The sequence below is a fragment of the Platalea leucorodia genome (genome assembly GCF_965183815.1).
Source record: "Platalea leucorodia genome assembly, chromosome: 5".
NCBI lineage: Eukaryota > Metazoa > Chordata > Aves > Pelecaniformes > Threskiornithidae > Platalea > Platalea leucorodia.
Genome location: NC_138827.1, coordinates 86,115,448 through 86,142,863, shown reverse-complemented (window position 1 = coordinate 86,142,863; position 27,416 = coordinate 86,115,448). Strand labels below are relative to the sequence as shown.

Sequence of the window (27,416 nt, the reverse complement as noted above, 5' to 3'; positions counted from 1 at the left end):
CACTTTGCAGACAAAGAAATTTAACCTACTTCAAATGCATCCCAAACAGCTACCATCGCTTACTGGTTTCTTGAAGTTGCCTGAGCAACTTGCTTTCTGAAAAAATAATGGTTAACTTGGGCAAAGTTGGGCAATTTCATAGCTCATGTCCTGCATAGGGGAAAGCACACAACTTTTTGCCTTTAAGAAAAATGTCTTATTCATACTCCCAAATTTTTCCATTTTTTCCTCTCAAAAATACAGACACAATGCAATCTGAACAATCTGCTTACACCTTTCAGCTTCTGGTTTAAACACCAATTCTACATTTGACTGATTTGAAACAATAAAGCACATCTTATCCTGAAAGTTAACTGCGGCAAATATTCTCTTGCAGTTGTTTATCCCTTAGACACTTCCTTCCAAAATCCCTGACTCCAGCCTTCCTTTTATCTGAGTAAAGTGGGATGCTTCAGTGAGTTTACGCTTCAATTTAACTGTTTCCCAACTAGATAAACACTTCGCAGCAAACAGGATGTTTCAAACATTGCCAAGGTTCATACAATACTCTTTCAATGATGTCAAAAGATCTGCTATTTACTGCACTGCAGGACTGAAATTTACAACGGGGCCTGAAACAAGGAAAATACCCCCCTCAATTATTTCCTGTCTTCTTTACTCTTATCTCACCTAGACTGTAATCTCTTCAGAATAGGAACTGTCTTTATTTTGAATTTTGCATGATAGCAGGTAGAGTGTTGAAGCTCAGTGATTAACAAACTCTGCTAAAGATAAGTCTCAGCAGAAGGCAGACAGGACTGCAACGGCTGCATTTTCTCTAACAAGGCCTATGTGAAACTTTGGACATACTGAACTATTTGCTATATGCAAATTCTCATTTTAAGCAAGCATATGCAAAAGATGAACACAAATTGAGGACACTTACACATACAAGGGCTAAGAGTCCTTTGCAAACAAGTATAACAGAACTCCTCTATCTATAAGAAGCTATAGTAATTACATTGCTTTTAGCTATAGTTGGGGGTTGTTTCCATAGATGATACATAATCACGGACTTTTACTAAGGAATTCTATAAAGGCAGCACCATCTAGTGGTACCAAAACCACAGTGTAGTGCTTTCAGTGGTTTCCTTGAAGAAAATTACTTTGGAAACCATAGGGGGAACTCTAAGATAAAATTATTTTTAAAATACCCACATGACATCTACATGTTTTAATTTGCTGGGTTGGGGGGGGTTGTTTGTTTGTTTTTAATTTAGCATGAACACGGAATAAATAATATTTGCAAGCTCTGGATATACGTTTACTTATTTTCTTCAAAAGGGAAAAAGATGTGAATGTGTGTATTAATCACAGAAGATTTTTTTTTGTGCATATATATATAAAAAAATATATTTTTAAAATGATCGGGTATTAAAATAGTTACTACTCATGCCTTCCCATCTAACTTAATTATTTACTGCTGCTTGTGTAAAATTTAGATTAAAACCTATATATGAATAAGAAATATGCAGCAACTTTGGACCTCTTCCCTAATATTTTCCAACACACATTCCAGTGAACCACAGTTCATCTTGCTTCAATATATACAGTCCATAACACAGACGATCACCTTGCAAAAATCAGAAGGCTCCAATGTGTAACACCAGTTGGACTTGTCTTCCATAGTGACCGTACTGGCATATGTATTTACATCTGCCCTAGAGTAGCTGTACAGTGCTATGACTATAACTTGGTAGCATTTTAAATCATCTTAGCATCTGCTTTTCAATCCTCTATTGACACTTCAGGAGGTGAAAAACCCTCCAATGCATCTGCCTCCATGGGAGCCTGCCTGTGCAAGCTAACGTTGTTGTGGAACACCGAGAATTAGTGATTTGTTAGATCCCTTCAGAGTCTTTCTCTGGGCACGCACAGGGGAAGTTTGGCATTACCAAAGATGTAAATCTTTAGTAATTACATGATAGCATTTTTTTAAGTTATGAACATTATGTGACAACATAACATAGGAAGGAAAAAATTCAATGATCAAAACCAGCAGTGGCCTTTTTTTTTTTTTTGGTATATGGTGCAAATAGCACACACATCAGGCACCCAAACTGCTCTTCCCTCATCCCATTTCTCTCATCCTCCCCCATCCTACATGCAGCCCACAACTCCCATTTCCAGTTCCTTAGCTCTGATCTCATGTATGCTTTCATAGATTATCTATTTGGTATAGCCCCAAAGCCTCCACTCTGCACCCCCCTACTCCCCTTCCCCAGTCCTGTGGGTGACAGCACAACACTTCTCTTTCTAGCTCCAAACACCCCCAGCGCCTACTTCTCGCATGTTCACAGCTGCCAGGCATGCTACTCTCCATCTTCACAGCCACATCAATGCCGGGGGATTTAAGGAACTCATAAGTTTCATTCACCACTGGCATACAACTTTGCTGGAGTTGTGACTACTTCACATTGACCTCAAAGATTCCTTCCACGCCTATGTACCTACAACAGAGTAAGAAAAAACAGAGAACAGACTGACTGAATACAGTGATTCTAGTTACACAATCACTTCATAGAATTCTTTTCACCATGCTCCATCATTCCCTGGCTAATTGGAGATTTTTTTTTTTTTTTTTTTTGTCTTCACCATTTCTCACAGTGACTTTATTCTAAACTCTTGTTCTCCTGATGGCTTGAAACTTTCTACACCAGTTTATTCATTGCTAGCTGGTGATACTTGTTTTGGGCAAGCATTGCCCTTTACCTTAAGGAGTAAACTCCTTAACTCGAAAGTATTTGAAGAGAACATTTATCTCCTCTCTCAATAGTCACTTTTCTAGACTAACTACGTGAATATTTTTGAGGATACATTTAGTCTCTCGCAGACATCCATGTTTCTGCTGTTATCTAAGCTAACAGGAAGGAGCTTAATCAAGCCAGCACAGTTTTGCATCCAACAAACAAGTTCTCCTAAGCCCATGGTTACACAGCTTCCAGATGTGCCAGGGCTTGACTTGCAAGCCTGTGGTCTGCTTAAATCACAGGGAGGCAGAGCAAAAAGCACTGTAGTACTACCCTTTCTCCACTCACAGAAACTTTATTAACCTGATAATCTTAGTAGTTGCCTTACCTGTTCAAATCAAACTCCACCTTTTTTGAACACATAACCACACTGTACACAGTGCTTAAGATGCATTCTCACCTATTCTTCCCCAATCTCTATCAGAGATACTTCATCTCATACATTCTAGGCTGTATTTTTCATTACTCCAACACGTCTGCAATTTCTAGTCATCTGTGATTACCTAGGTCTTCCTCTACATATTTCATTTTCAACTGGTGAGCTCCTCAAATAAATTCTTTTTATTCCCTACCTACATGTCTTTTGCTATTGAATTCCATCCCATCTCTATTACATTCTGGGTTGTTTTTTTTTTTTTTTAATAACTTTATGCCTTCACTTTTTATATCATTAATACTATTCTATGTATTAAGCAATTATCATTAATCAAAACGTTACATTAAAATCAGTCCTAGGGTATTTCTTGAGTAACTTTGCCAGTAACTTTCCTCCAGAATGACAGTACTCTTAATATAATATTACCTCTCCTTCAGCCAAGTCATTACACACCTTAAATTCTTGTACGAATCCCCATCTTTTCTAGCTGAACTAGTAATTTCCCATGTAGCAGTGAATCTTCCAGTTCTATCCAACAAGTTAAACACTTTAAAGATGCTAAAGAAAACGCAATTATAAATAGCAATTAAAATGAGAACCAGGACTTGTAAATTCTGTATAAATATTTTATTATGTATAAAAGACAACTTACATGGATATATGCTCTATTAAAACAAATCACAGCCTTTCTGTTTTCATGAAAAAATTCAAATGCTTTAAAGAGCATTTTAGAATGCCTCTTCCCTCTTCTACAGTGATGTTTTACTTAGGGACTGATACCAAGTAGCAGATGTACTGCAACATAGCAATGACTGGTGTTTCTAATGATGCTACGACAACACAAAAGGAAGGCACCATATAAATCCAAATTTGGATTCAAGGCTTGGGCTTTTAGGTCCCCAAGTCAACAAAAACAGGCAGTTATGGAATCAAATCCGCAGACTCTTAAACAGACCTTTTGCAAAACATCTCCTTTGGGATGTCAGCTGGCTCTGGAAACTCTCTTCATTCTATTTAAGATGGGGACAATTGGAAATAACAATGGGAAAGAAAAAAAAAAAAAAAGGGAATAATGTGAAGCCCTGGAAAACAGCATCAGAACGAAGGTCATTCAAGGAAAAAAAACCTCCACAGATTACTTGTTTTTCTTATAGTACATAGATGTGCTCAATACAGGATTAGCATTTTAAAGTCATCATGTAAACATTTAATCTTCTCACAGATCAGATCAATTTTGTTTAGTGTTATTATTTTATACATGAGATCCATACAAAGGAGATTTTTTTTTCTTTTGTCAAGACCTTGAAAAGGCACCACAAAAAGTAACCAACATACTACAACAAAGTGACTGTAATAGTTAGCTATGTGGAATTTCACGTACACCATTAGAACTACAGTGTGTTATTTAATTTGTAACCTGTGTTTGACTTCTTATAGCTAGATAAGCAAAGAAAAATGTCATCGTTTTAAAAACTGAGTTGCACAACTTTTTTCTAACTCTGCGTATGTCTGAAAAGCTTACGATTATCAGTACATAAACTGCCTCACAAACAACAGTCAGAGCCTGACATGTAAACAGTTAACTATACATAATTAAATAGTTAATTTCATATTAGATATGCAGGTTTGAGTGTTGTTCAAGGCATAACATGGTCCCAAAGCATATGGTTTCTCTCAAAAATGAGAACGTAAGGTTAGTGCAGTGATACTAAAGTTATCTGAAGACTAAAGTATCATGCAAGAGAGACTTTTCTGTTAGTTGTCATAGGAAAAATAAAATAATAATTAAAAAAAACCCTTTCAGGTGTCCACTCTTTGTATTAGATGCTAGATAGTAAAAAAACCTCCAAATACTTCAGTAGTCACATCTCCATCCTACAGAAGGCAACTGTGCACCTACCTATGGGTTCAGCACGTTATAATGGGAAGTTTCCAGTTCTTACTGTTGAAGAACTGTGAAGGTAGTAATAGTAATACTTTAATTAAATGATAAAAATGTAACAACTACTTCATTTTTATTATTTACATTTGGTTTTGGCATAGAACAAACATAGCTGGAACAGTGAAAGTGGCTTGTGCTATTCCACTCAGCTGCTTTGGTGATGAGGACAACGTCTGGGTTCATAACCATAACTCTACAATGTGACATTTAAACTCGTGTTTTCAAGATTCTTAATTTTTTGTTAAAATTATACAGAAACATTTTATGGGGATTATGTTTGGATACATTTTTAATTGTTCTGTAGAGTCTAAAGAAAGTGACATAAATTGTAATTTTTCTATCTTTACTTTTCATATTACTGCATTAATTTTTTAATACATGTAGAGTAAATGTTTTTACAGACAAGAGAAAAATGATCTCATAATTTCAATGTTAGGTGGAAACTTTTAAAAAACACTGGAGTACAAGAAACAGGAAAACACAAACTCATAAATGCAGCTAATTTTCACATATTATATAGTAATCCTCTTGCTCTCAAATAGACTCACTGAGTAGCTGACTTATGACAAAGCAGTGTAACAAAACCACTGAATGATACTGACATGTCTGAATTTAATTTGGGTTTTTTTCAATGCATGTGTTGTTATTTCTAGAAATCTTTCCAGGTAAAGGGAGATTCCCAGTGCAAGAAGGAATTTTTTCAGTATTTATTTTCAAATGTGTAATTGTCTGTTATAGGAGAGGTAATTTCTCTTATGATGGACTGCTAGAACTAAGGCAGAACATAATACTTGATCATTTTGCCAAATACCTACAAACGCGAGAACAAGCATGATTGAACATCCTTAAGATGCAAGTCTGTTCCCATGAAAATCACACAAGTATTTCCAAAACATTTGAGTCTCACTTTCTGTCAGAAAATCTCACATTGATGGAGTTTCCAGGAGTCAAAAGTCCATGAGTTTTGGCATGAACTGGTTCAGTTTTGGGAGATATTTTGATCTCAAAATTCTGAAGCAACTGTGAAGATAAACAGGACAGGTATTAGAAAAGCTGCAAAATTACAGATGAAGATTAGACTTCAGAAAAGAGAACATAACAGACTGTCACAAACAAAATTTCTGTTGCCAATTCTGTGGAATATAAGTGCTATGATTCCCACACAGGAATAAAAATAGTTGTTACAAGGTGAAGATTACAGTTAAAAATCTCCCTCCTCTGATTCAGGGAGGACTGAGCCAGTCCTTTCTGAAGCATTTCCACACAACTAGATTAAACAGTCTGAGCTACCAAAGAAACTAAGCTCTCTTTCAAACCTTGTGAGCTTTCTCTCTATGTGTTTTTGATTTCACTTCCTTTAATACAAATCAATATGTGCAATTACAAAGCAAAGCAATAGAGTCCAAATCCCATCGCACACATTTCTCTTCCTGGGCAGAAGGAAACAAAACAAACGTGCGACAGCAGCTGTCCAGTGCACCAAGTTAAACAATCATAATTCAAGGAGTCACATATTAGAACCTCGCCTGAATAGAATCACTATAATTCAATCACACAGGTTCCCTATACGTTAAGCCTCTATTTCCATACACTTAATGAAACTGAGAGAATCGGTTGCAAACATAAATCACAGAAATCGTGGGCTAAAACAAACTTCAAGGCATATCTCGTCCATTTTGAAGCTGAACATAGAATACCTCAGCTATCTATTTCTAGACTTTCAAGAATACCGCAACATCCTCAACTTTTCCTAATATTAAATCTCAAACATTTTTTCCTATAAACTAAGCAATCTTCTCTTATCCATCTCCTAGTAAGCATGATGAACAATGCATTATTTTCCTATACATAACTACCTTTTCAGTGTTAGATGTTTGATCAGATTTTCATCTCATTCTTCTCTTTTTCAAACCTCTCATTCTTTTTATTCTGTCTTCTGAATTTCCTCCAACTTAACTATATTGTCCTTAAAATGCAGCGCACGGAGTTGGTTGCCTATCATTGTCTAGCTGAGGATTCACCAGTGTTTGGTAAGACTGAGTAAATTAGCTCCTCTTTCTGACATACCAAATGCTTTTTAATACTGTTAATATACCCAAGAATTACACTGCCTTGTCAGAATTAGCACCATTATTGTTGACTGATTTTTTACTATATCCCTCCAGTCTGTTTTTATGGTACTAATCACCCAGCCAGTTGGTCAGCAATTTGTATTTATGCATTTGATTTCTTCTCAAAAGCAGTAACTTGCAACTGTCCTTAGTGAACAATTTTGTGTTGATTCTGGAATATTTCTCCATTTTTTCATAATTCTATACTCACATTCTCTGATTTTAACTTAGTTCATGCAGCTTGGTATCCTATGCAAACTCTAAAAGTATTCTCTAATCCATCATTTACACTGTTAATGAAAATGCCAACCTAAATCAAATGCAAGACAGACTCTCATAGAATTTTAATTAAACGCTTTCCCAGTTCAACAGCAAATATTTGACAGCTACCGCCTCCAGCTATTTCTTTTTTCCAACCAGCTGTGCATGCATTTTATAGGTACTTCCATCTGGAACAAATTTGATTAATTTCATTGTGAGAACAACGTATAGGACATGTAAAAATACTTCCTGAAGTCAGAATACATGATTTATTTTATATCCACCACATTAGGTAAGTGATCAAGTCAAAGAAAGAAATCAGACTGGTCTGAAACAATTTCTCTTTGATCAGCTGGGTGCTTCACGTGTTTCTATTTTTAAATCACTTAAGTATCATCTCGATGCTTGTAAATAGGTTGTGTGCTATTTTGTTCTAGTTTCTTTCCAGCAAAGAAAAGCAGGCTCTCTGTTACTTCCTTGATCTACCTTTTCAAAAAGATGCAAGTATGTTTGTTTTGTCCAGCCCCCTGAGAGCTATCTCACTCTGAGTTCCGGAAGACAGATGCCAGTTGTTCAGAGATTGCTCTATGAGTTTACTTAAGGAAATTCAAAGGCAAATTCAATCAAGCTTTGCTTTGAATACATATAATGGGTCTAAATATTTTTATAGTTAAGTAACTATAAATAGTTTCCAAATCTTTGCATTTTGATTGCACAATCTGAGCTCACTATTTGAGTTAAAGGGTGTCTTGTAAATGACAAAAAATGTAGCAGCTGTTGGGAAGGCTTTCTTTATGATATGAAACAATGGAAAACAATATATATCAATATGTACTAACTACTTATATAACTATAAATTATTATCATTTTAGATATACATAAAGCTAGAAGAAAGAACAAGAAAGAACAGAAAACCACAGAACATAGAAAAATTCTACTATTTTTCTTAACACCGTGGTCAGTACAAGGATATAAAAACTTTTTTACGTCTTTGTAAGTACTGAATTCTTTGTAACTAAAATACTGAAACTGAGCAGGTAACCACTCCAATATACATTAAGAAAGACTTCCAATTTGCTTACAAAAACTTTCTGTACTAAATACATATATTTCCTTAACAATCTTACCTTTAGTTTTACTTCATTTGTACTATAAAGAATTTTTCTTCTGCAATGCAGTTTAACTAGTGTGCTACATTTCAAGCATGATTATTTTCAATTTTTTAAGCCTTTGCAGGATGAGTATGCTAGACAACACTCCAAAACAAAGTTTTTGTGCACTGTAAGATATCCAGAAATGGTATACATAGAAAAGAATCATACCAATATATTTTTCTTCTTGTAATGCTGTCACATAGTTCTAACCTGAATCAGTGCAAGATGAATTTCCAGCTCTGCAATTCTTTTTCCTATGCAACTTCGAATGCCATAACCAAAGGGGATGGAACCAAAATTGTCTACTCTGTCCAAATTATCTTTCCTCAGCCAGCGCTCAGGTTGGAACTCATTTGCCATTGAGAAGTTTTCTTCGCTGTATGAAGTAGTATAATGACAGAGTGCCAGCTGCGTCTGAGGAAATAAATGATATTTTATATTTAGCTAACTCCAATACACATAAGAAAATAAAAAGGCATTTGTAATTACTGCAATATGAGGTGATAAAAATTAAGTATCTTTGAGTAATTCTAGAAGAAAAAAGGATACCTAGAAAATCAGATCCCTTTCTCAACTGGTCAAATGAAATAATCTTCAAATTGTTTTAAATGTTGCTGGATATATTAGAGAAGATGCAGTGGGGAAGGAGATGGGAACAAAAGTCACAAGTATTGGGAATTTACTCAAAAAGATAGTACGAGAGAAAGGGAGATAAGATACAAGACAATAGAAAAGGAAAAAACGGAGGATGGGAAGGAAAAAAAAAAACCCAGCACAGGAAAAAAAAACAGCAATTATTGATGTGATGTTCCCAACAAATCCACAAGGGTGGGGGTGTGTGGATGTGTGTGGAATAATATTTAAATAAGTATATTACGAATTAAGAATCCTGACTGTTTTAAAGCTATGTTGCTCTAACACAGAAGTGCTGTCATTTAATATAAAGCCATACGGTTCTACCATGACCTCTGTGTAATCTTTCAATAGTATAAAGGAAAGATTCATAATTTAAAAAGGAAATTAAAACTCTTTTTCTACAAAGGGAATTAATAGGCAAAGAATTAGAAAGCTGCAAGAATAATGAATGGTTTTTTAGTCAAATTGTAACATTGCACAGAGATGTTATCAATAGACTGCACCCTCAAGAATATTAAGAACAAGCCATGATGGTAAATTTGATTAGCAGGTGAGGACCCAAATCTAGAAAAAAACAACAGCAACAAATCAATTATAAAATCCATTTTTGTCATATAAATGCATATTATTGAAATACTTTCCTCTTAATGCTCTAGCTTGGTGAAATCTTTTGAAATCAATGAAGTGCTTATACGTTGTAACAAATCACATTTCATACACAAAAATGAAACTGTGTTCTCTGCAGAGGACTGTAATAGAACCTACCCCTTTAGGTATCAAGTATCCTCCAACGATCAAGTCTTTTTGGGTCACTCTTCCATTTCCTGGCAATACTGGATATAGCCTAGAGACAAATATATACAAGTTCAATAGTAATAACTAATACAACTTTAAAAGTTTAGATTCCAATTTGCATTCACAAATATGCAATATGAATGTAGTATGCATTCACAGCAAAAAGGTTTTTCAAAAGTACAGAACACCTTGGAGACTCAAAGACCTTGAATCATCTGTGAGAATATGATTAACACCTGAGAAAAGTTATTTACTAGTAACTGGAGGTTAAGCTCTTTGGTCTATATATTTATTTGTTTTACACATGTACAAACATGCAGCGAGTCAGTCAAGCTGGAGACGGTTTAGCGCTACTGGGAGCTGAAAAAGCCTTGTTGATGCCTTCTCTAAAATCCTCTTACTCCCCTCACCTCACCATGAACATTTGGTATAAACATATAAAAAAAGCATGTCACATGCCTTCAATTTAAGTCAAGAAGCTTAAAATGATTGTAGTGGCACTGCAAAGTACCACTTTGCAGTAGTGTGAGGGGGAGGAGGTTGTTACAGTCCATCATAGAAACTAATACTTAAAAGGCAAAAATAAAGCTTTCAATTACCTACCTTAACAGACACATCCTACATATGTGATACTACTTCTACCATACTTACAAACATTAAACATTATATAAATAGTCATATTTAATTTCTTGGACACAATACTGCTACAATAAATAAAAGCAGAAGCAGCAAATAGCACTAACAACAATTAAATACAAATGTTAGCATGAACTCAAAATCCATTACAACTACATGGCATTAAATTTTTTAATTGATGATTGCAGTTGTCTGCTACTTACCTCAAGGTTTCTTTCAGCACAGCTCTAATCAAAGGCAATTTGGGGACATCATGAGCAACAGGAACTTGGTCTTTCCCCAGCTTATTGACTATTTCCTCATAAACACGTTGTTGAACCTCAGGGTGCTTTGCCAACAAGTATGTTGCCCAGGACAAAGTAAAAGAAGTCTGAGAAAGAAACCACAACCATCATCATCAAGTCCAACACGATTAGATTAAAAATAATTTCAAGCCAAGAAAAACAATCAGTTTTATGCTTTTAAAGTTATAAAACAGACTGGCAATGATTCACATCTGGACTGAATGGGATGTCGTCAGACTTCACCATCCCCTCCTTCATCCTTTTTCCATCTAAAAATCCCCCACATATCAAAACAACCCATGCTGATATTTTCCCAGTGAAATATTAAAAAGCAACAGAAAAACTAAATGCAAACAAAACTACATAAACAATACTGAAACATAAAGACTCTAAACAGCACTGGATTAAGTTAACTGTTTGTTTTCAACATGTGTTTCACCTTTCTTCCCAACAAAAACGTTTAATGGGAAACAAGATAAGAGAATACTCAGAACATGACATTTTAAGCATATTGTGGTCTCCTCATGGCATCCACGCAACAGAATTGATATTATCACTGCTAAGATTATACTTTATCCTTTGGTAAGGAGTGCTACACCACAATTGGCACTTTCTACCTCTTGAAAACGCCCACTTGACTGAAATTCAGCATCCTATTGAAAGCTTTCTTCAGGAAGCTGCAAGAGGAGCTTATATATTTAAAGCAGCCCCAAAATGTTAAAATATACTCCACCAATTAATGATTCTAATAATCATCAAGGCTCCAGAAAAGAGGTACTGTGTGAAAAATCATTTAAAAATATTTTGTCTGAACAAAGAAACAGAACACAAGGCGGAGGACAGTTCAACTTTGAACACAAGATGATTTAAAAGAACCTTTCACCTAATCCTCTTTCACCTCAGCTGGAAAAACTGCACTTCAATGCTCATTTGTGGTTTAGGACCCACTCTGCGACCATGAACTCACTCCATCTGTATTAACATGGAACTAAGTAAAGTATTTCAATTCTTTATTTGTGATCCAATATTTACCATTCATTTAACCATGAGTCCCTGTGTTTAAGTTACCTGGATTTCAGGGACTATTCTATTCAAATACTGGACAGACTGAGGACATTTTGCTTCTACTATCAGCTGCACCCAAGACATTAAGGTTAAGCAAATGGTCTTACTTGAGCCCGTTTCCCTCACAGTCATCACTGAAGACAGAAAGTTTACCATGAAAAATGTATTTTCAGTGTTCCTGAGTAAGTATGGCAGAGAAAGTCACAATGTAATCATTCTATTCCTTATCTGTGTTGTTCTTGGGATCTTACAGCATTTAAGAGAGAAAAATTGTAACCTCTATCCTAATTTTCTTGAATTATTTTAAAACTTTTTTTTTTTTTTTTAACTTGTATAATGAAGACAAACAACCAGTTTCACTTTCTTGGCAAGAAACAGTTTTATTTTCAGCTTCCCACTCACTGGCACAACAAAGCTGAAGGTTATAAACAATGTATGGGTAAAAACCCCAACTTCTGGAAATTATTTTGGGTTTACATTTAAGATCAATGTAGCATGCAAATTCATCATGATGGTGACCTTTTATGTCTTGTCTTCAAACTGGGGTATAATGCTGGAAGTATCATTCTCAGAACATTTCTTTTTTTCTTCTTGTGATATTGAGTGGCTGTCCCTTGCTAAAATGCAACCCTGCCCTATTCATCTCAGAGTTCAGAGGAGCTGGCAATTGTGCCAGCTGTATACAGAACTTCTCTGATATAAACAATTTTTCTTCCGAGGTTCCCAGCTCCTTCATAACCTCTTAAAAATTAGCACTGTTCCAGGGACAGCCAAAATGCTTTGTAGCCAAAAACTGCCTTACAATTTTGTTGAAAGCTTTTATAATCCTCTAAACCTCTTTCATTTTCTAGATAAAATGAGATCTGAAGTGACAGCAGTAGGGGAAAAAAGGTTCCCTCAATTTCTGTCTTGTACTTAGAAATGAGGAAATCAGAAGTACCGTCCTCTCACAAAATGATTGTTGCCATCTGACAAAGCCGAGTCAAATGGAAAGAGAAACTCTTGTTGGCATGAACTTGAACACTGTCCTTTTAGCTTAATGAAAACTCTCTCACACACTAAAAATGGAAAATTAAGGGTCTGAAAGATTAGAAAATGAATGGGATGAATAACTGTGCTTTACTTAAGAACAAAACATCAAAAAGCTCTCTAAACTCATAAGCTCTTGAGATATTTAACCAATGGAATAATCTTCTGCACATAAATAAGCTTTACATATGCTCCTTATTTTGGAATTCAAAAGTATTACTGTTGGGGTTTTTTTTGTTTTCTTTAGAAACTTTACAAACTTTCTTATATCAAAAAAAATCTGAATTCAATTATCCAGAGAGGTTTTTTACTTCAAGGTGACTTTACTTTTTTACTTATTTTAATCTTTTCTACTGTAAGACTATTAAACAGTCCTACATAGCACTTTCTTTATCAAATTCATATAGATTTCTTTTAAAAAAGTGCTCATTTACAATAATTTACAACAATGGTGTTCATTGATATTCTAAATAACTCTATATACATTGTATCTACAATACAATAAATCATTTTTATCTTTTCTTATTCTTGTCATGCTGCAGTCAATACTAAGCTACACCGATTTCACAATAGGAATGAAAGGAGGGTAAGATATATATATGACCTTAATGTTTCTTCAAATGCCCTAGATGACAAATCAGAAGAATTAGGAAAGATGGCCACTTAAAATGCTTCACTAGGTGTTAGCATACCTCATACGCTAACCTCATTAATGCTGAGCCCCATCACCACAGCTCTTTGCCTCAGACTGACTGTATGTTGCCAGCACAAGCATGAGCAGCGAACTTACGCCTTACCTACTTCAGCACTGGCCTAACACCCCCCTCCTAATGGACTTTGGCACAAACCAGGTATCTGATCCATAATGTGTGTCCTGGTTGATTTAATTGGCCATATGTAAAAATCCTTTACCAAATTCTACATACGAGTTTATCGATCAATTTTTTCACACTAACTTTAAGCAGCCTTTTCTATTGTGGTCTACCTAAAGAAGCACAAATACCAACCTGATACTCAAATTAGGAAAAGAAAATGTGTGAAATTCAAGCCGAATGTAAAGACAATTGCTATTTTATCTGTTTAATAAACTGTGGAACTGACTCCCAAATGATGCGTTCCTGTAAACCACAGCTAGACCAGAATTACACTGACTTCATTCTAGTAGAGAGATTACACAGTGCTGTATCTTCTATCATTTTGAAGATGTAATGACTTAACTATATCAGAAATTATGTCCTTATAAACAACATAACCCCCCCCGAAGATGGCTGTGAATGGTACTGGTTTACAAAAACAACTGTGCACAAGAAAAACGATATCAAGCTTACTGTGTCCACTCCTGCCAGAAGCATTTCAGTCATATTGGCATAGATCTCTTCCAAAGTAAGTTCCTTACTCACTAGGAGGTATGTAAGCAGCCCACCATTTACTTCTGCTCCTTGGTCCAGCTGAGACCGAATAGCCTTCAATTTGTTGTCAACATGGATTTGACCTTTGGGATTCAAAAAAATCATTAAGCCTCCATTTTTGTTTTTCTGCTGGTTCCATTCAGTAATGACATTTCCCCCTTACACTACACTACATAGCCATCAAAAGACAAAATATTTGAATCTATTTTTTCAAGGAAAAGATAATAGAGTGGTGGTGGAGGTCCTCACAGCAAGGAAAGACAGAGCTGACAGGAGCCTTGGTAGCTCACAGCATGAGAATGCTGAGCATGAGGAAAGGACACAAGAGACTATAGTTTCTGACTGGGAGCGAAGGAGGATCAAGGTCAAGTTTTTACGCCCACCTGGCCTGGTTTTTGATGACCCTGCAAGAAGTGGTGAACTCTGCAGAGCATGCTGCAAGTCAGCACGCAGCGGTTGCTACAAGATGTTAGCAGCAACCAGAAGGTCAAAGCCACAGAACTGAATCACACTGAAGACAAAGATGGGGAGCATCAAGTAATAACAAAAATTGGAAAACTTCAGTGAATAACATTTTGAGCAATTTCACCCACAGTCCCATTTATACTTTGGTGACTACAAACAGCATCTTCAGTGAAACAAGGGCTTTAAAAAGAAGAAAACTCCTCATAAAGTTAATGCCTCACAGAATGCGCTTACAAAAAAAATGAACTAGAATCAACATGCCCCTTTATGAAACCTACACAAACACAGACATCACATACAGTCATTCTCACCATTTAATTCCTTTTCGACAAAGGGATTAAACAAAGAAACAGCATAACGAGTTTCAAATGGAACAAATTCCAAGAAGAGTTTTTCAGCTGCTGTTAGGATAAAATTGAAGTCTGCTGTTGTTTTTAACCCACAAAAGGGAACAAGAGTGCTTTACCATGGGAAATAATTCAAAAGTGGCAGTGTAAAAAAGTATGTGTTTCACAGAAAACACACCTGTATCAGCATTAAATGGATTCACTAATGCCTACTATAGGTACAGATCAATACATATTAAAAATGAAGCATATTAGGCATATTAAAAGTTAAGAAACTAAAGAATCTATTCTCAAGAAGATGTACACAGACCTACCTAAACAAATAGTGCTAATAAATTTAAAAATGCATGTAGCTTTCTAACATTAGACGGGGAAAAAGGGTTCAAGGTTTTTTTAAACACTCCAGAATATTAAAAACAATATATTGCAAAGACAACTCCTTCTTCTTACTTACATGAAAGCTGATTGATAAAGTAGGCTGGAACGCTTTAGTCACCAAAACCCCATATTGTAGTACAGCAGTGTACTTCTGTGTCAACTTATATGTGTATATATAAACTTCACAAAGAGTTTAATTAATTGCTAGAGTCTCATCTTTTAACTTTCTAGTCAGTTTTAGTGGTGATTATTTGTCAGAGTGCCTGACTGAAGACTTGCTGAAGTCAACAAAACCACCCTCATTAAAATGTGAGTGGCTTAAGATAAAGCCTTGGCAAAGCACTCAGACCCAGAGTGAGGACTGGGTGCTGAAACAGATGAAAACAAATAAAGAAACAGCGGTATAAAATAGGGGAATATTTAAAGTGTACTGGTACAATTCTTTTTCAGTAGAGTATTTTTTTAAAACTGTTCCCTTGGCCAGTCTGAGTTTAATATGAAACTTACTTCTACCACAATGTCTTCTTAAAATTTTAGAAGATAAATGCAGCAAGTCCTGTTCAAACACACACAGAACCTGCAGAAACACAGCTGAACTTTTCTACTACTAAGTCTTACTGAATTTGAAGAGTCCATCCCAGGATCTGCAGAATTCTCTCCAGGGTTTTGGAATAAGTGGACGAAGCCATTTGGGAATAGCACCTGCATACATAGTGGTCTTAAACATACTAAACATCAACTCCAGAGCCTCAATATATTCAACAGTCTGCTGCGGGACGTCGTTTTCCAGGCAGCCCAACCGGCATTCATACAGAATAGTTGCCACACCTGCACATACAAAATCAAAGAATTTGCTATACACATGCACATATAGATATTATTAATTTAAGGAATGAATTATAATGCTGACATAATGGAATTGCCTTCCAAAAATGTTTAGTTATTACTGGAGTTGGAAGCAGATAAAATAGAAATTTAAAACACAGTAAAAAATCCCAGCTAAACAGAGTAGCGAGACAGTGGCTACTATGTCAATAATGCTCAGCACGAGAAGACAGCCAGGAATTCCACCAGAAGCAGAGCAGCCCTCCAGCATGTTTGCTGTGCTTTGCATTGCACCACAAATCCTGAGCCTGCCGTGTTGGCCTCTGAACACAGAGGGACATACAAGTCCAGAGCCATTTCTGATAACTGGTGATAATGCAGGCATTTCTAGCAGTGGCTATGTCTTTCTTTGTCATAAGCTGGGAGTAAATGAAAAATGAGTATGCATAAATGGATAAAGAGCTTGCAGTCTAGGCAGTGGTTTCACTGCACACAATATACTTCATGGGGCCCTGAAAAACAGCAAGTGTGTGAGTCTGTTGCAAGTGACAATATTGACTTGTCTCCTGTTCCTGACTTGCTATAATTTCCTCAGATGTTCGGCCTGCAGTATTCCAGTGATCCCTACTAGAAATACCATTTCCACTCCCCAGCAAAGAACAGTACTTTTTATATATATGTATATATATATAAAATTATTATTAATTTTTAATTATAATTATTAAATTATTATTCTTCTTCTCAACTCTTGGCCATTTCTTCCATTTATCAAGTTAATACTCATCCACTAGTGTCCCTGCAATGTCAGCTCAGTTTTTTATAAATATACCTAAATTGTTAAATATTAGACAGAACTCAGCCAGAAACTGCCCTACCGGAGTTAGCCAAAATGTTCTCTCAGTTTGACAGCAAACCATTTTTAATTACTTTCTGAACACAGGTTTCTAGCAATTTTTCCTCCCAACTTGCAAAATCTAGATCACATTACCCAGTGTATTTATGAAAATATCACATGGTACGGTACAAAAAGCATTCCTATTATCAAAATAACTTATTGAATGATTTTTTTAAAATCCAGTGGGGCAATCAGGCAATTTAAAAAAGGCATTTAGATAATTTCTCAAAGACATTTGCATCAAATCAAATGTTTTTAAATAAATTTTGTGCTTTTAAATTAATTAGTTAACAGTTTGTCCACATCTTTCCAGGAATTATTAGAATAACTGTTAACTAGATAATTAGAGTAACTGGTCTATTAACACTCTAGTCTCTTTTTTTCTCTGTTTCTCCTATTAAGAACAGGTACAATAGATATGATGTTTAACGTTAATCTTGCCCTCCATCAAACTCTCCATAAATTCTTGAGAGAGAGAGAGTGTGTGTGTGTGTGTGTGTGTGTGTGTGTATATATATATATATATATATATATATATATAAAGAAACTTTTCTTTTTCCCCTGTTCTTTGTTTCACATTTCTTCTGTATTGACAAAAATAATTTTAAAATCTGGCTGTTTTGAACTCACTCTTCCTTCCCTAACTTCCCTCTCTGGGGAAATATTTTTCTGTGCCTTTTATTTCTCTTGTGCCTCTTCCAGCAACTGCTAGTTCTTATGCATTCTTTTGCTCTTTACATGGTCTTTTCAAAAAAATCTTACACATTGGTTCCCTGAACAGTTGACAGTGTAAGTTAATTAAAACTGCAATTCATATAGGAAATAAGTGCGTGCCAGGCACAAGTTATAAATGAAAAGCTAAAAGAATGTGAAGAATTTGAACTAACCCATCAGTTAAAGTGAATCTGTAAGCTCAGAGTTTAAAATTCCATAAAATTGGTAATTCTCATTTGAATGCCATTTTTAGACATTAATGTAGAACAGACTCAGGTTAGTTTACCAAACAGCCAGCCAGCCATTTGATGCAGCATCTTCATAGGTGAGCAATTTGGAAATTCTTGCAAGTGTCAAATTATTCAGCTGCCTGTCAGCAAAGAGTGCCAATGTTTTTAAAAGGCACTACATATAACACGATCAGCTTGTATGCAGTCAGTGAAAGGAATGCATGAAATATGAATCGCCATTAGATTTCTATAAGAACACAGGAAATGCTGTACTAGCTCAGGCTGGAGTTCCATTTAGCGTTCCCTCATTAATGGTAGCCAGCGGCAGATGATTTTAAGGCAAGCGTAACAATCCCACAGTTGGCACGTGTAGGCAGGGGAAAGCAGTATCTTTTCCCCCATTAAGCTATGAACAGAGTTTACATACATCACACAGGGATTCCCCACCTGGAATTTGGCCAGTATGTTGTTAAATTAACCTGTTTTAGAAGTCACACTGTTAGAAGGACATCCTTATTCTTGAGAAATTAATACAGAAATACGGAGTACTGAAACTGCTCAGGGCCTTGATTGTACGTTTTACCTATATACCAGCATTTCCACAGGAATTGTCCCTTAATACAAGGTATCACCTCTTTGGACTCTGCCAAGGAACTCTGCTGATATCTATTGCACTAAGTAGGAAGACACTTGAATGCAGAATATCAAGCTTCCCTTTTCAGATTAATCACAATGGGGCACTAGTCATTTGACAAAAATGCCTAACCATAAGCACACTGCTTTATATCTATTTTCTTTACAGACGTTATACAGCCTGGGCTTACCTTCCATTGAATATTTGAAGAAAAGGTTGTTAACATTGGTCACTGTTTCCCCATCGTCCTCTTGACTTCTGAGGGTGTGAATTCTTTTAATTAAGTCTGTGATAACTTCATTGACTCCTTCAGAGTAAACAGCCACATCTTTGGGTTTCAGAATTTTTTGCCTCAGTACACTTCTCATTTTTAGCCATTGTTCCCCCTCCCTAGAAGAAATTATTAATAATGTCTATACACAATTCTCCGTAACAATCATTAGCCGGGTAAGACCTCTGCAATGAAACTGTTCATGATTTTTCATCTCAAATGAAAGCAAGTGGTGAAATGAAAATGATGGTAATATATATTTGGTATTATGCTCCTACATTTTTATTCTGTATTTATTGCACACACTCTTTAAATTTCAGTGTTGCAACATGTATGTACATCTGTAAGTCAATCTCTGGTCTGAGTGACAGAACGTGTCTGCTCAGTGTTCTGAATTTGTCAAGTGTCTCTATATTAGTATTTTAGTAGTAGCTAACACAAGAAATTTGTGAAATATTCTTATTAAAATTACTTTAAATAAATATTTGAAAGGATAGTCTGCAAAATTGCTTTTACCTATAATTAGTCATTAATTACCAAAGGTATCACATCCAGATCTGACAAACCAATGATCTCAGCTAGTCCCATAAATGCCATTACTGATACGTCACTTTTAGTTACCCTAATTCTAAACCTGCAAAGTGATAGGATAGCAGACCTAGCTACAGAGAAACAATTTACAGCTAGATTCTCCTTTAGCTGAGCTATGTGTTGAAATCTTTCTGCTGAAGACTAAAAATCTGAATTACAGCATCTGCGTGCTTCATATGAGTAGAGTATTTGGAAACAGTGGTTCCAGGGATATCTTTCAATTCCTTATGAAGAGAGGCAATTGTATTTTATGCGTTTATTTTAAATTGCTATGTAAGTATTTCCCATTAAATTCTTTCCCCTGGAGCAATGCTGCTGTGAGGTACAGAAACTTATTGGCCAGCAAAGAACTGAATCTCTTTAACAGACATTTTCTGACTATCTCTTGATTTGAGATCTCATTTCACAAAATATCAAGGAACTGTTAGTTTGACTCTGAACTGCAGCTTACTATTTGAGTCCGCAGTGCAATACATAATGCCTTTTGCCACTGTGAAAGAAACAGACTGTCTACGACTCAGGAATTTAGTTTCCCTCTAAATAAACATCCTATGTCAGTCAGGACTGTGAGTAGTTTCCAGTGGCAATTCACCACACCCACATGCACTGCCAGTTTATGTAAGCTTTAAAGACAGATAACTCTTCTAGAACCAGCCATGTACAAAAATATCTGCATGGGGATGCGCGACAGTGTGAATTTACCGGACAGTGACTTCTCTGCATTTAATCTACTGAGGGGGCACTTTGGTGAACAATAAAGCTAAAGCCAGCCTGAGCCAACAAGTCCACACAGCACACTGCCAACTGGATGCAACAGACTAGATCTGAAGCAATAAAACCACATTTGTGCAGTGCTGTGCCAAAGCTAGTAAGCCCTATTCTGCAACACTACTTCCAGGTGAGCAAGTCAGCTCAGACATCTCTAGTTGATACACATTCCTCAATGTTTTTATGCTAGGTACCTTACTCCACATTCAAACTACAGATCATTACCATCCCTTTGAAAATTTACAGCAGAACAGACAATTCACCATTAATTCCTGCCCTGTTCCCCCCACTAGACATACAAATTTCCACACACAGAAAAGCCTGAATTCCCAGATGACCTGTACAGTCCTTCAGAAAATCACTAAACTTTTACAAGAAAACTTAGAAAATTAAGGAGTAACAACACTTACGCAGAAATAAGTCCTGTGGCTCTCCCTCGTAAGTCTCTGTATTCCTGCCAGGATTCCATGTTAGCTCTTTGTGGTGCTCTACCTTCTGCCCGGAGGACTTGAGCAACCATATCTCGATCTGCAATGGATACAACAAACTGGGGACCAAAGTGAGACTTGAAGATCTTTCCATATTCCTGAGTGTGTTTTTGCTACAATATCACCAACAAAGAGAAACAGAAGTAAAGTATTACTAAGGAAAAATAACACAAAAGGAAACTGACAATTTGTCATACAATAAATCAATCTATCACATCTAGAACTTGACCCCAGCCTTCCAGTCAAGGAATGGTTTGAAATGTCAGGAGAAAGCGCCTAAGCATTACTGTGAAATATTCACAAGGCAAACAGAGAGTTCACACCGTTCAGGACCTCTGACCGAAAAGACCCAAAGCTCTAAGGCACAAAGCGTGAGTGAAACCAAATACTGAGAAGATGAAAGGACTTGGAGCACTTAAAAACACCTCTTCAGATCAAACAGGTTAGAAAGCATGTCTGAAAATGAAAAACAGAAACAGGGTGAAATTAACAGTATAATACAAAAATATAATAGTTTATTTTTAATGTCTTTTGTCAATAAACCATTTTATTCTTTACAGAAAACTACTTATAAGTTTCTCACACCTAACCAAGGACAATGATAGCATAGCAGCCTAGTGAGAAACTGCATTTTGGGACAGCTTCAGCAGCAGCGAACTTTAGAATGACATACGTTAATTCTGCAAAAGGAAGGAAAAGTTGAGGTCTTATTCCTTCAGTGAGGTTTATTTAGTGGCTGATCCACAAGTTGTATGATTCAAGCTGGAGGCAAGCAACTGGCAATTAAGAAAGAGGATTGGAAAACATTAAATTATGTATAAAAATAAACTCAGAAGTTTTCCAGTATGATTGCGCTATCGCTGTCCCATGAAATCTTACTGATTATTTTAAACAAATTTCGTTCTGACATGGTTGTCAAATGGAACACCCAACTCCCAGGAATTCACTTGGAGTAGAGGTACATCATCATTTTAGGGGGAAAAAAACAAAACTGCAAAGGAGTTGTTAAAGAGATATTATTAGGACTTCAGATTTAAGAAACCTTTTAATTTTAAAGCCTTTATTTCAGGTTAAAGTAGCAAAACAAGTTAAAATGAGCGAAGTTTAACTTTGACACGTTACCCACATCTAATCTAAAGACATCTGCTTGCAGAGTTATGTTTATTATAAATCAAAGATGTTTGATACAACCACATTGTGAAAGTCTAGTGCCGACCCAAGATTAACTTATGAGAAATATTTTTTTAACCAGTCTTTGTTGCAGAGATGAATTATTTAATTGCCAACAATAAGTTTAAGATACAAGAATCATTCTTCAGCATATGGTACCAAGTGCTTATGAAAAAAGTAACTCTTTTTGCCTGGTTTCCAAATAAAACAAGAGTTCTGCAATTGTGGTCTCTGCCAGTCTCCTCTTAACTACATTTGGAACACAGTGGCCAATTTCAGTCAAGTTTAACAGAGAGTTAAAGGTCTCCTGCAATTATATTCTTACCATTTTAAAAAAAATCAGCATCTGGATTCAAATGAGACACACATATTAGTCACCCTGATGAGGGAAATGCTACAGTAGGAATTCAACTGTTACAATTTCTGCTTGGTCTGCTGCTAACCAAACACCACATGCAGACCAACGTACAAACAAGCACTCCCAAAACCCAAAATATCTTTTGCTCCAGAGATATTTTAGGGATATTGAAACTGGACTTGGAGAGAATTGAGAGCATGAGTGTTTAAAGGAAAGCACGAGTTGGGAGATAACTGCTGCAAGGAAAAGGCAGTGGGGTGAGGGGGATACAGCTCACCAGTCACAGAAAAACAGGTTCAACAAATTTTGCTATTTATGGAGCAGCTTGTTTTTTCCACTGATGGTGAGGTTTCCATGGGAGAATAAACGTCAACAGAAAACAAATCAAGTGTCAAGCCATCCAATCAAATAAATTAAATATTAGTTTTAAACCAGAAACAGACAAGGACAAGGTATTTGGACATCTCTTGCTTTCAACAAAATGATGTTGAGTGTATCAACTTCATGTTTAAGTAAATGTCCGGAATTTCTCTTCCATATTTTCTATCACAAAATAGGTTTGCTTTCCCTTGTTCCAAACCTTAAAAATATTACACTTTCCTGTCTCACATACCACTCTTGCACCAGACATTCTTTCACACATCATAAATTCAAACTGCCAGCATCCAAGCCCTCCCCCCTCACCTTTCTTTTCTTTACACTTGCATAGCACTGATGAGACAAAAGATATCTAACCCCATCAAATTAAAAATACTTTCCCTTTGTCATAATTGCTGTAGGCATTACTGCTTTGGCCAGGACTAACTGGAATCATGTTACTGAGAACAGAACCTCCTTTGTGAAAAAGCGCTCGGCTTCCCCACCCCTTCTGCATATAGCGTACGAATATTTGTGTGCGCCGAAGGACATCATTTAAGTAGCTGTGCTGGTTACCAAAGGGTTTCAGATTAATTCATTCCTGATGTTCACTGTATTGTTAAATTTAACAGACTGTTATTAATCCAGTTAATGCCTGTTTGCATCCATGATTTGTAAAGTGATTTTTGAGACTCTAAACAGAATAAAAACTAGTATCATATTACAACTCCTCCTTATCCTTCTTCCCGCTTTCCTTTCTACGAATAACATTTATTAAAGGAGAAAATTTCCATATCAGCTAGTGGTAGTGAAAAGCATATATTTAGTTTGTCTATTATTCCTTTTAATATTCAAATAATTTTCACTGTTTTGACAGTGAAAGACCAGTGGAAGCTTGAATTCAACAGTAGTATTTTTTTAGTGTTATGAGACTACGGTGAGTGCCTCTCAAATTCTGTGCATCACCACAGAGGTAGAGAAAAAAAAGAGAAATATAATGCAACAAAAAGCTTTAGCCAATCATGAAGTTTCAGCTGCATATGTCTTGGTTAGCAAGCAATTAAGTTGAGCAATTCATCATCAGCAACCCAGCTCGGCTGCCATCAAACACAGCATAGACTGAGGAGCCTAACACTTCTTTTTAGAAATCTCAACGGTAAATACAACAAAGCCAGGCGTGATTTTTTTTTTTTTTTTCTTTTAGGGTTGCCTGTCTTTCTCTGGTGTTTTTAGGCCCTTTGTAAATCCTAACTTTCAAGTTTTGATCCTCAAATGATTTAAAGTTCTGTCCTCTTCTGCCTGGTTTCCCTTTTCTGTTTTTACTTCACTCTTTCACTTTTTTTTCCATTTCAGTGATTTTCAGGCAGTGAAACCTCTTGGGGTTGTCTGTGAATCCCTTAGCGATCTGGGAAAGGTCACCGAGAAAAGCAAAATAGTAAGTGCCACATTTGAGGTATTCCCAGAGATCCGTACTGCCAGTGGAAAGCGGTAGGGATCCACAACTGACAAAGGGTGAAAACCACAGCTTTACTCCCTCAAACACAAGTGCTCACTTTAGAATCGCTTGGACTACATGGGGAAGGGGCCCCAGGAGATGCACTGTGACTTTTTAGGAATGAAACCCACATGTTTAGCCAAGCAACCAAAAAAAAATCCATCTTTGCATAAAGACAGCCTTACGGTAAGACAGCTGCCCGTGCCAACCATCCAAGAAACGCTGTACAGAGGAAGGATACTCGTTGACCCAACTCCTGCTGCCCCAAGCACGGGTAACCGTGCTTCACCCACCTTCGCCGGGTGGGACTGAGGAAGGGGACACGCCGCAGCCTGCGGACCACCACAGAGGTGGAGGTGCCCGAACCACAGAGGACAGTCCTCAACCCCCACCCGGCTTCAGATTTATTTTACGGCCTCCCACCCCACCGCCTACTCCAGAGCCGCCATACGCCAGGTGAGAGGAGCCGCTCTCCGCCGCCCCTCCCTCCCTCCGCTCATCCCGCCATCAACCGCCCTCCCGCCGCCCTCAGGCCCCGCTTCCCGCCACTCGCCTCCCCTCCCCCTCGCCGCACCGCCCGCCCGCCAATGGGGCCGCCGGGGAGGGAGCGGCGGGGCCGCGGGCGGGCAGCGCCAGCCGGCACCGCCGCCGCCGCCCCCCCCGCCCGTTCCTGCTCCCCCCCCTTCCCGCCCCGGGGTGGTTTCAAACCGCCCGCCTCCTGCTGAGGGGAGGGGGGCGGCAGCCGTGGGCCGGCCAGCGCTGACGGCAAGCGGGGCCAGGCGCATCCACCGCCCCCTCAGGGGACCTATATATGCGAAGTATATTTACGTAAGGGGAGGCCAGGGTAGAAGCGAGGGTTGGCGAGACAAAATGGTCTCTGGCCACAGCAGAGGAGCTGGAGGAAGGAAGGCGGCGGGAGTTCCCCGCAGACCACCCGGGCGGCAGCGCCTCAGCCGCAAGCCGCAGCGCGACCGAGGCGATCCCGGGTGGAAACAGCCCAGGGCGGCGGCGCGGCCTCACCTTCGGGGTGGGGGCTGCCGCCCGGGACTCGGGGAAAGCCCGCATCTCCCAGCACTGCCCGCCGAAAATAAGTCCTGTGCGTGTTTGTGAAAAGAACCCAGTTTAAAAAGATGGGAGGTTTTTTTTTTTTCCCCAGTCTAAGGCACCTACCTAAAAGTTCAAAATACGCACAAACATGAAAAGGGGGAGAGCCCAAAGAGTGGGGCTGCCGGCGAGGCGGTCACCCCACGAAGGAGGGAAAGGGGGGAACTCGGGAGCGGGCGGTGGGCACGGCTCGCCAGCCGCGCACTCGGGGGCTCCTCGGCCAAACAAAAATGCCCGAGCCCCCGAAGCGCTGCGGGAGACGGAGCCCGAACGGGGGGGATCCCCCCCAATCCCGACCCTTTCGTAACCGCGGGAAGGCGGCGCGGCGGTGACGAGCTGCCGCGCTGGTGACCCGGTGGTTAAGCAACGTTTTGTGAGGGGAGAAGAGGAAAGGTTTAAGTAATCCCGGCGTGAACAGAATATTAAATAGCCGAGTCAGCTGTACCTGGATTTCGTGAATGCGGTCGAAGCCGTTCTTCCAGAAGAACTCGTAGAGGTTGTAGAGGGTGCTGGGTCCCGGCATTTCTTGCAGGCTCTTCACCCTGCCGAGCTGGTGCGGGGCGGGCGTCAGCAGCTGCCCTGCGCGCCCCGCACCCGCCGCCGTCCCCGCGCCTTTGTCCCCGGCCGCCGCCGGTGAGCTGCTGGGCACCTCCAGAGGCGGGCTGCTGGAAAGCTTGGGCTGCTGGTGAAACCTGCTGAGGAAGACCGCATGGTGAAGGTAAGTCCTCTCAGATTCAAGCGTCTGCTTGCATTTCATTGTCAAAACTCTGGTGAGGAAAGACATGTCCTTTAATTTCAGAAAGGTCCACTTTGCTCCTGCAGCTGCTTTTTATTTGGTTGCTCTTTCTTCACTGCCTGCTTTAACTTGTACAAGCAGCACTTCTCCGAACCCTTACTGCATGAGCATCAGTTTACACAGACCATTATTTAACGCTCCCTCCCCTAGGGCTGGAAGAGGGGGGTGGGTCTGGGATGAGACTGAATAGAACGAACCTATTATTTTGTATAATTCAAATCAGATAAATTTACCCATTAAGCATGCAAAGTTTAGACTTTCCCCTCTTTCCCCCATTGGTTTGGCAAAAAGCTCACGCAAGGATTATCCCATCTTTCTCCTTCATTAAAAAGGTGGGTTTAGGGCTAGTTTTTCTGTGGCATTAATTCATTCCCATATGTTAGAAAATACCGTATTTTCTGCAAGAAGTTCTCTTAGTACCATTCATCATCCTGTAACATATATGGAAAACATTTCTGCATCCACATAGCAATGGTTTTACACAGTAACCTTACAAACTTCCTGTAAATTACAGTATCCAGGGATGTTATTTGTATTGCAGAATGATTTATCTTTTGGACAGCATATACTCCATCAGCAGCTTGTGTCAACTTTTGTAGAAAATAACCAGTGCCCTGTAACCATATACTGTTCCACCATAGTTTTTCCTCAATTCGGCTGCATAGATCTATAATCACACACAGAGAACTTGAACTCCAACCTGTATATCAGTTTGTTTTGCACAATTTCAAAAGTGTTTGTGCTGTCTTCATACCTTTTTCTGTATAATTCTGCAGGTGTTAGTGATAATCTGTAAAATGTTGATTAGTTTCAGAAATTATGTGGAAGAGACCACCTTGGTTTTAACTGAATCAGAAGCTCAGGTAAAACTTGAGGACAAAGGAAAGTCTCAAGGAAGATCCACCTTTCCAGAACTTAGTTATGAATAAACTGCTGGAAAAGTAAGTCTAGTGAGCTTCAAAGTTATTTGCCTTTGTTTTCCTTCTGTTTATTTTTCTACATTTATATTTTTGAGGCCGCAATCCAATTAAGATTTGTGTACA

General features: G+C 38.0%; 1 protein-coding gene across 1 annotated transcript; it reads right to left on the bottom strand.

Annotated features, from left to right (window-relative positions):
* Positions 1–6,010: 6,010 nt before the first annotated feature.
* Positions 6,011–26,361, bottom strand: CYP27C1 (cytochrome P450 family 27 subfamily C member 1; the record flags this gene model as incomplete). The annotated part of the gene is made up of 9 exons (XM_082312530.1): positions 6,011–6,127; positions 8,844–9,047; positions 10,035–10,113; positions 10,904–11,070; positions 14,407–14,570; positions 16,296–16,505; positions 19,166–19,365; positions 21,016–21,206; positions 26,023–26,361. The coding sequence occupies 9 exons, from the start codon at positions 26,359–26,361 to the stop codon at positions 6,011–6,013; spliced, it is 1,671 nt and encodes a 556-aa protein (XP_082168656.1).
* Positions 26,362–27,416: the final 1,055 nt, after the last annotated feature.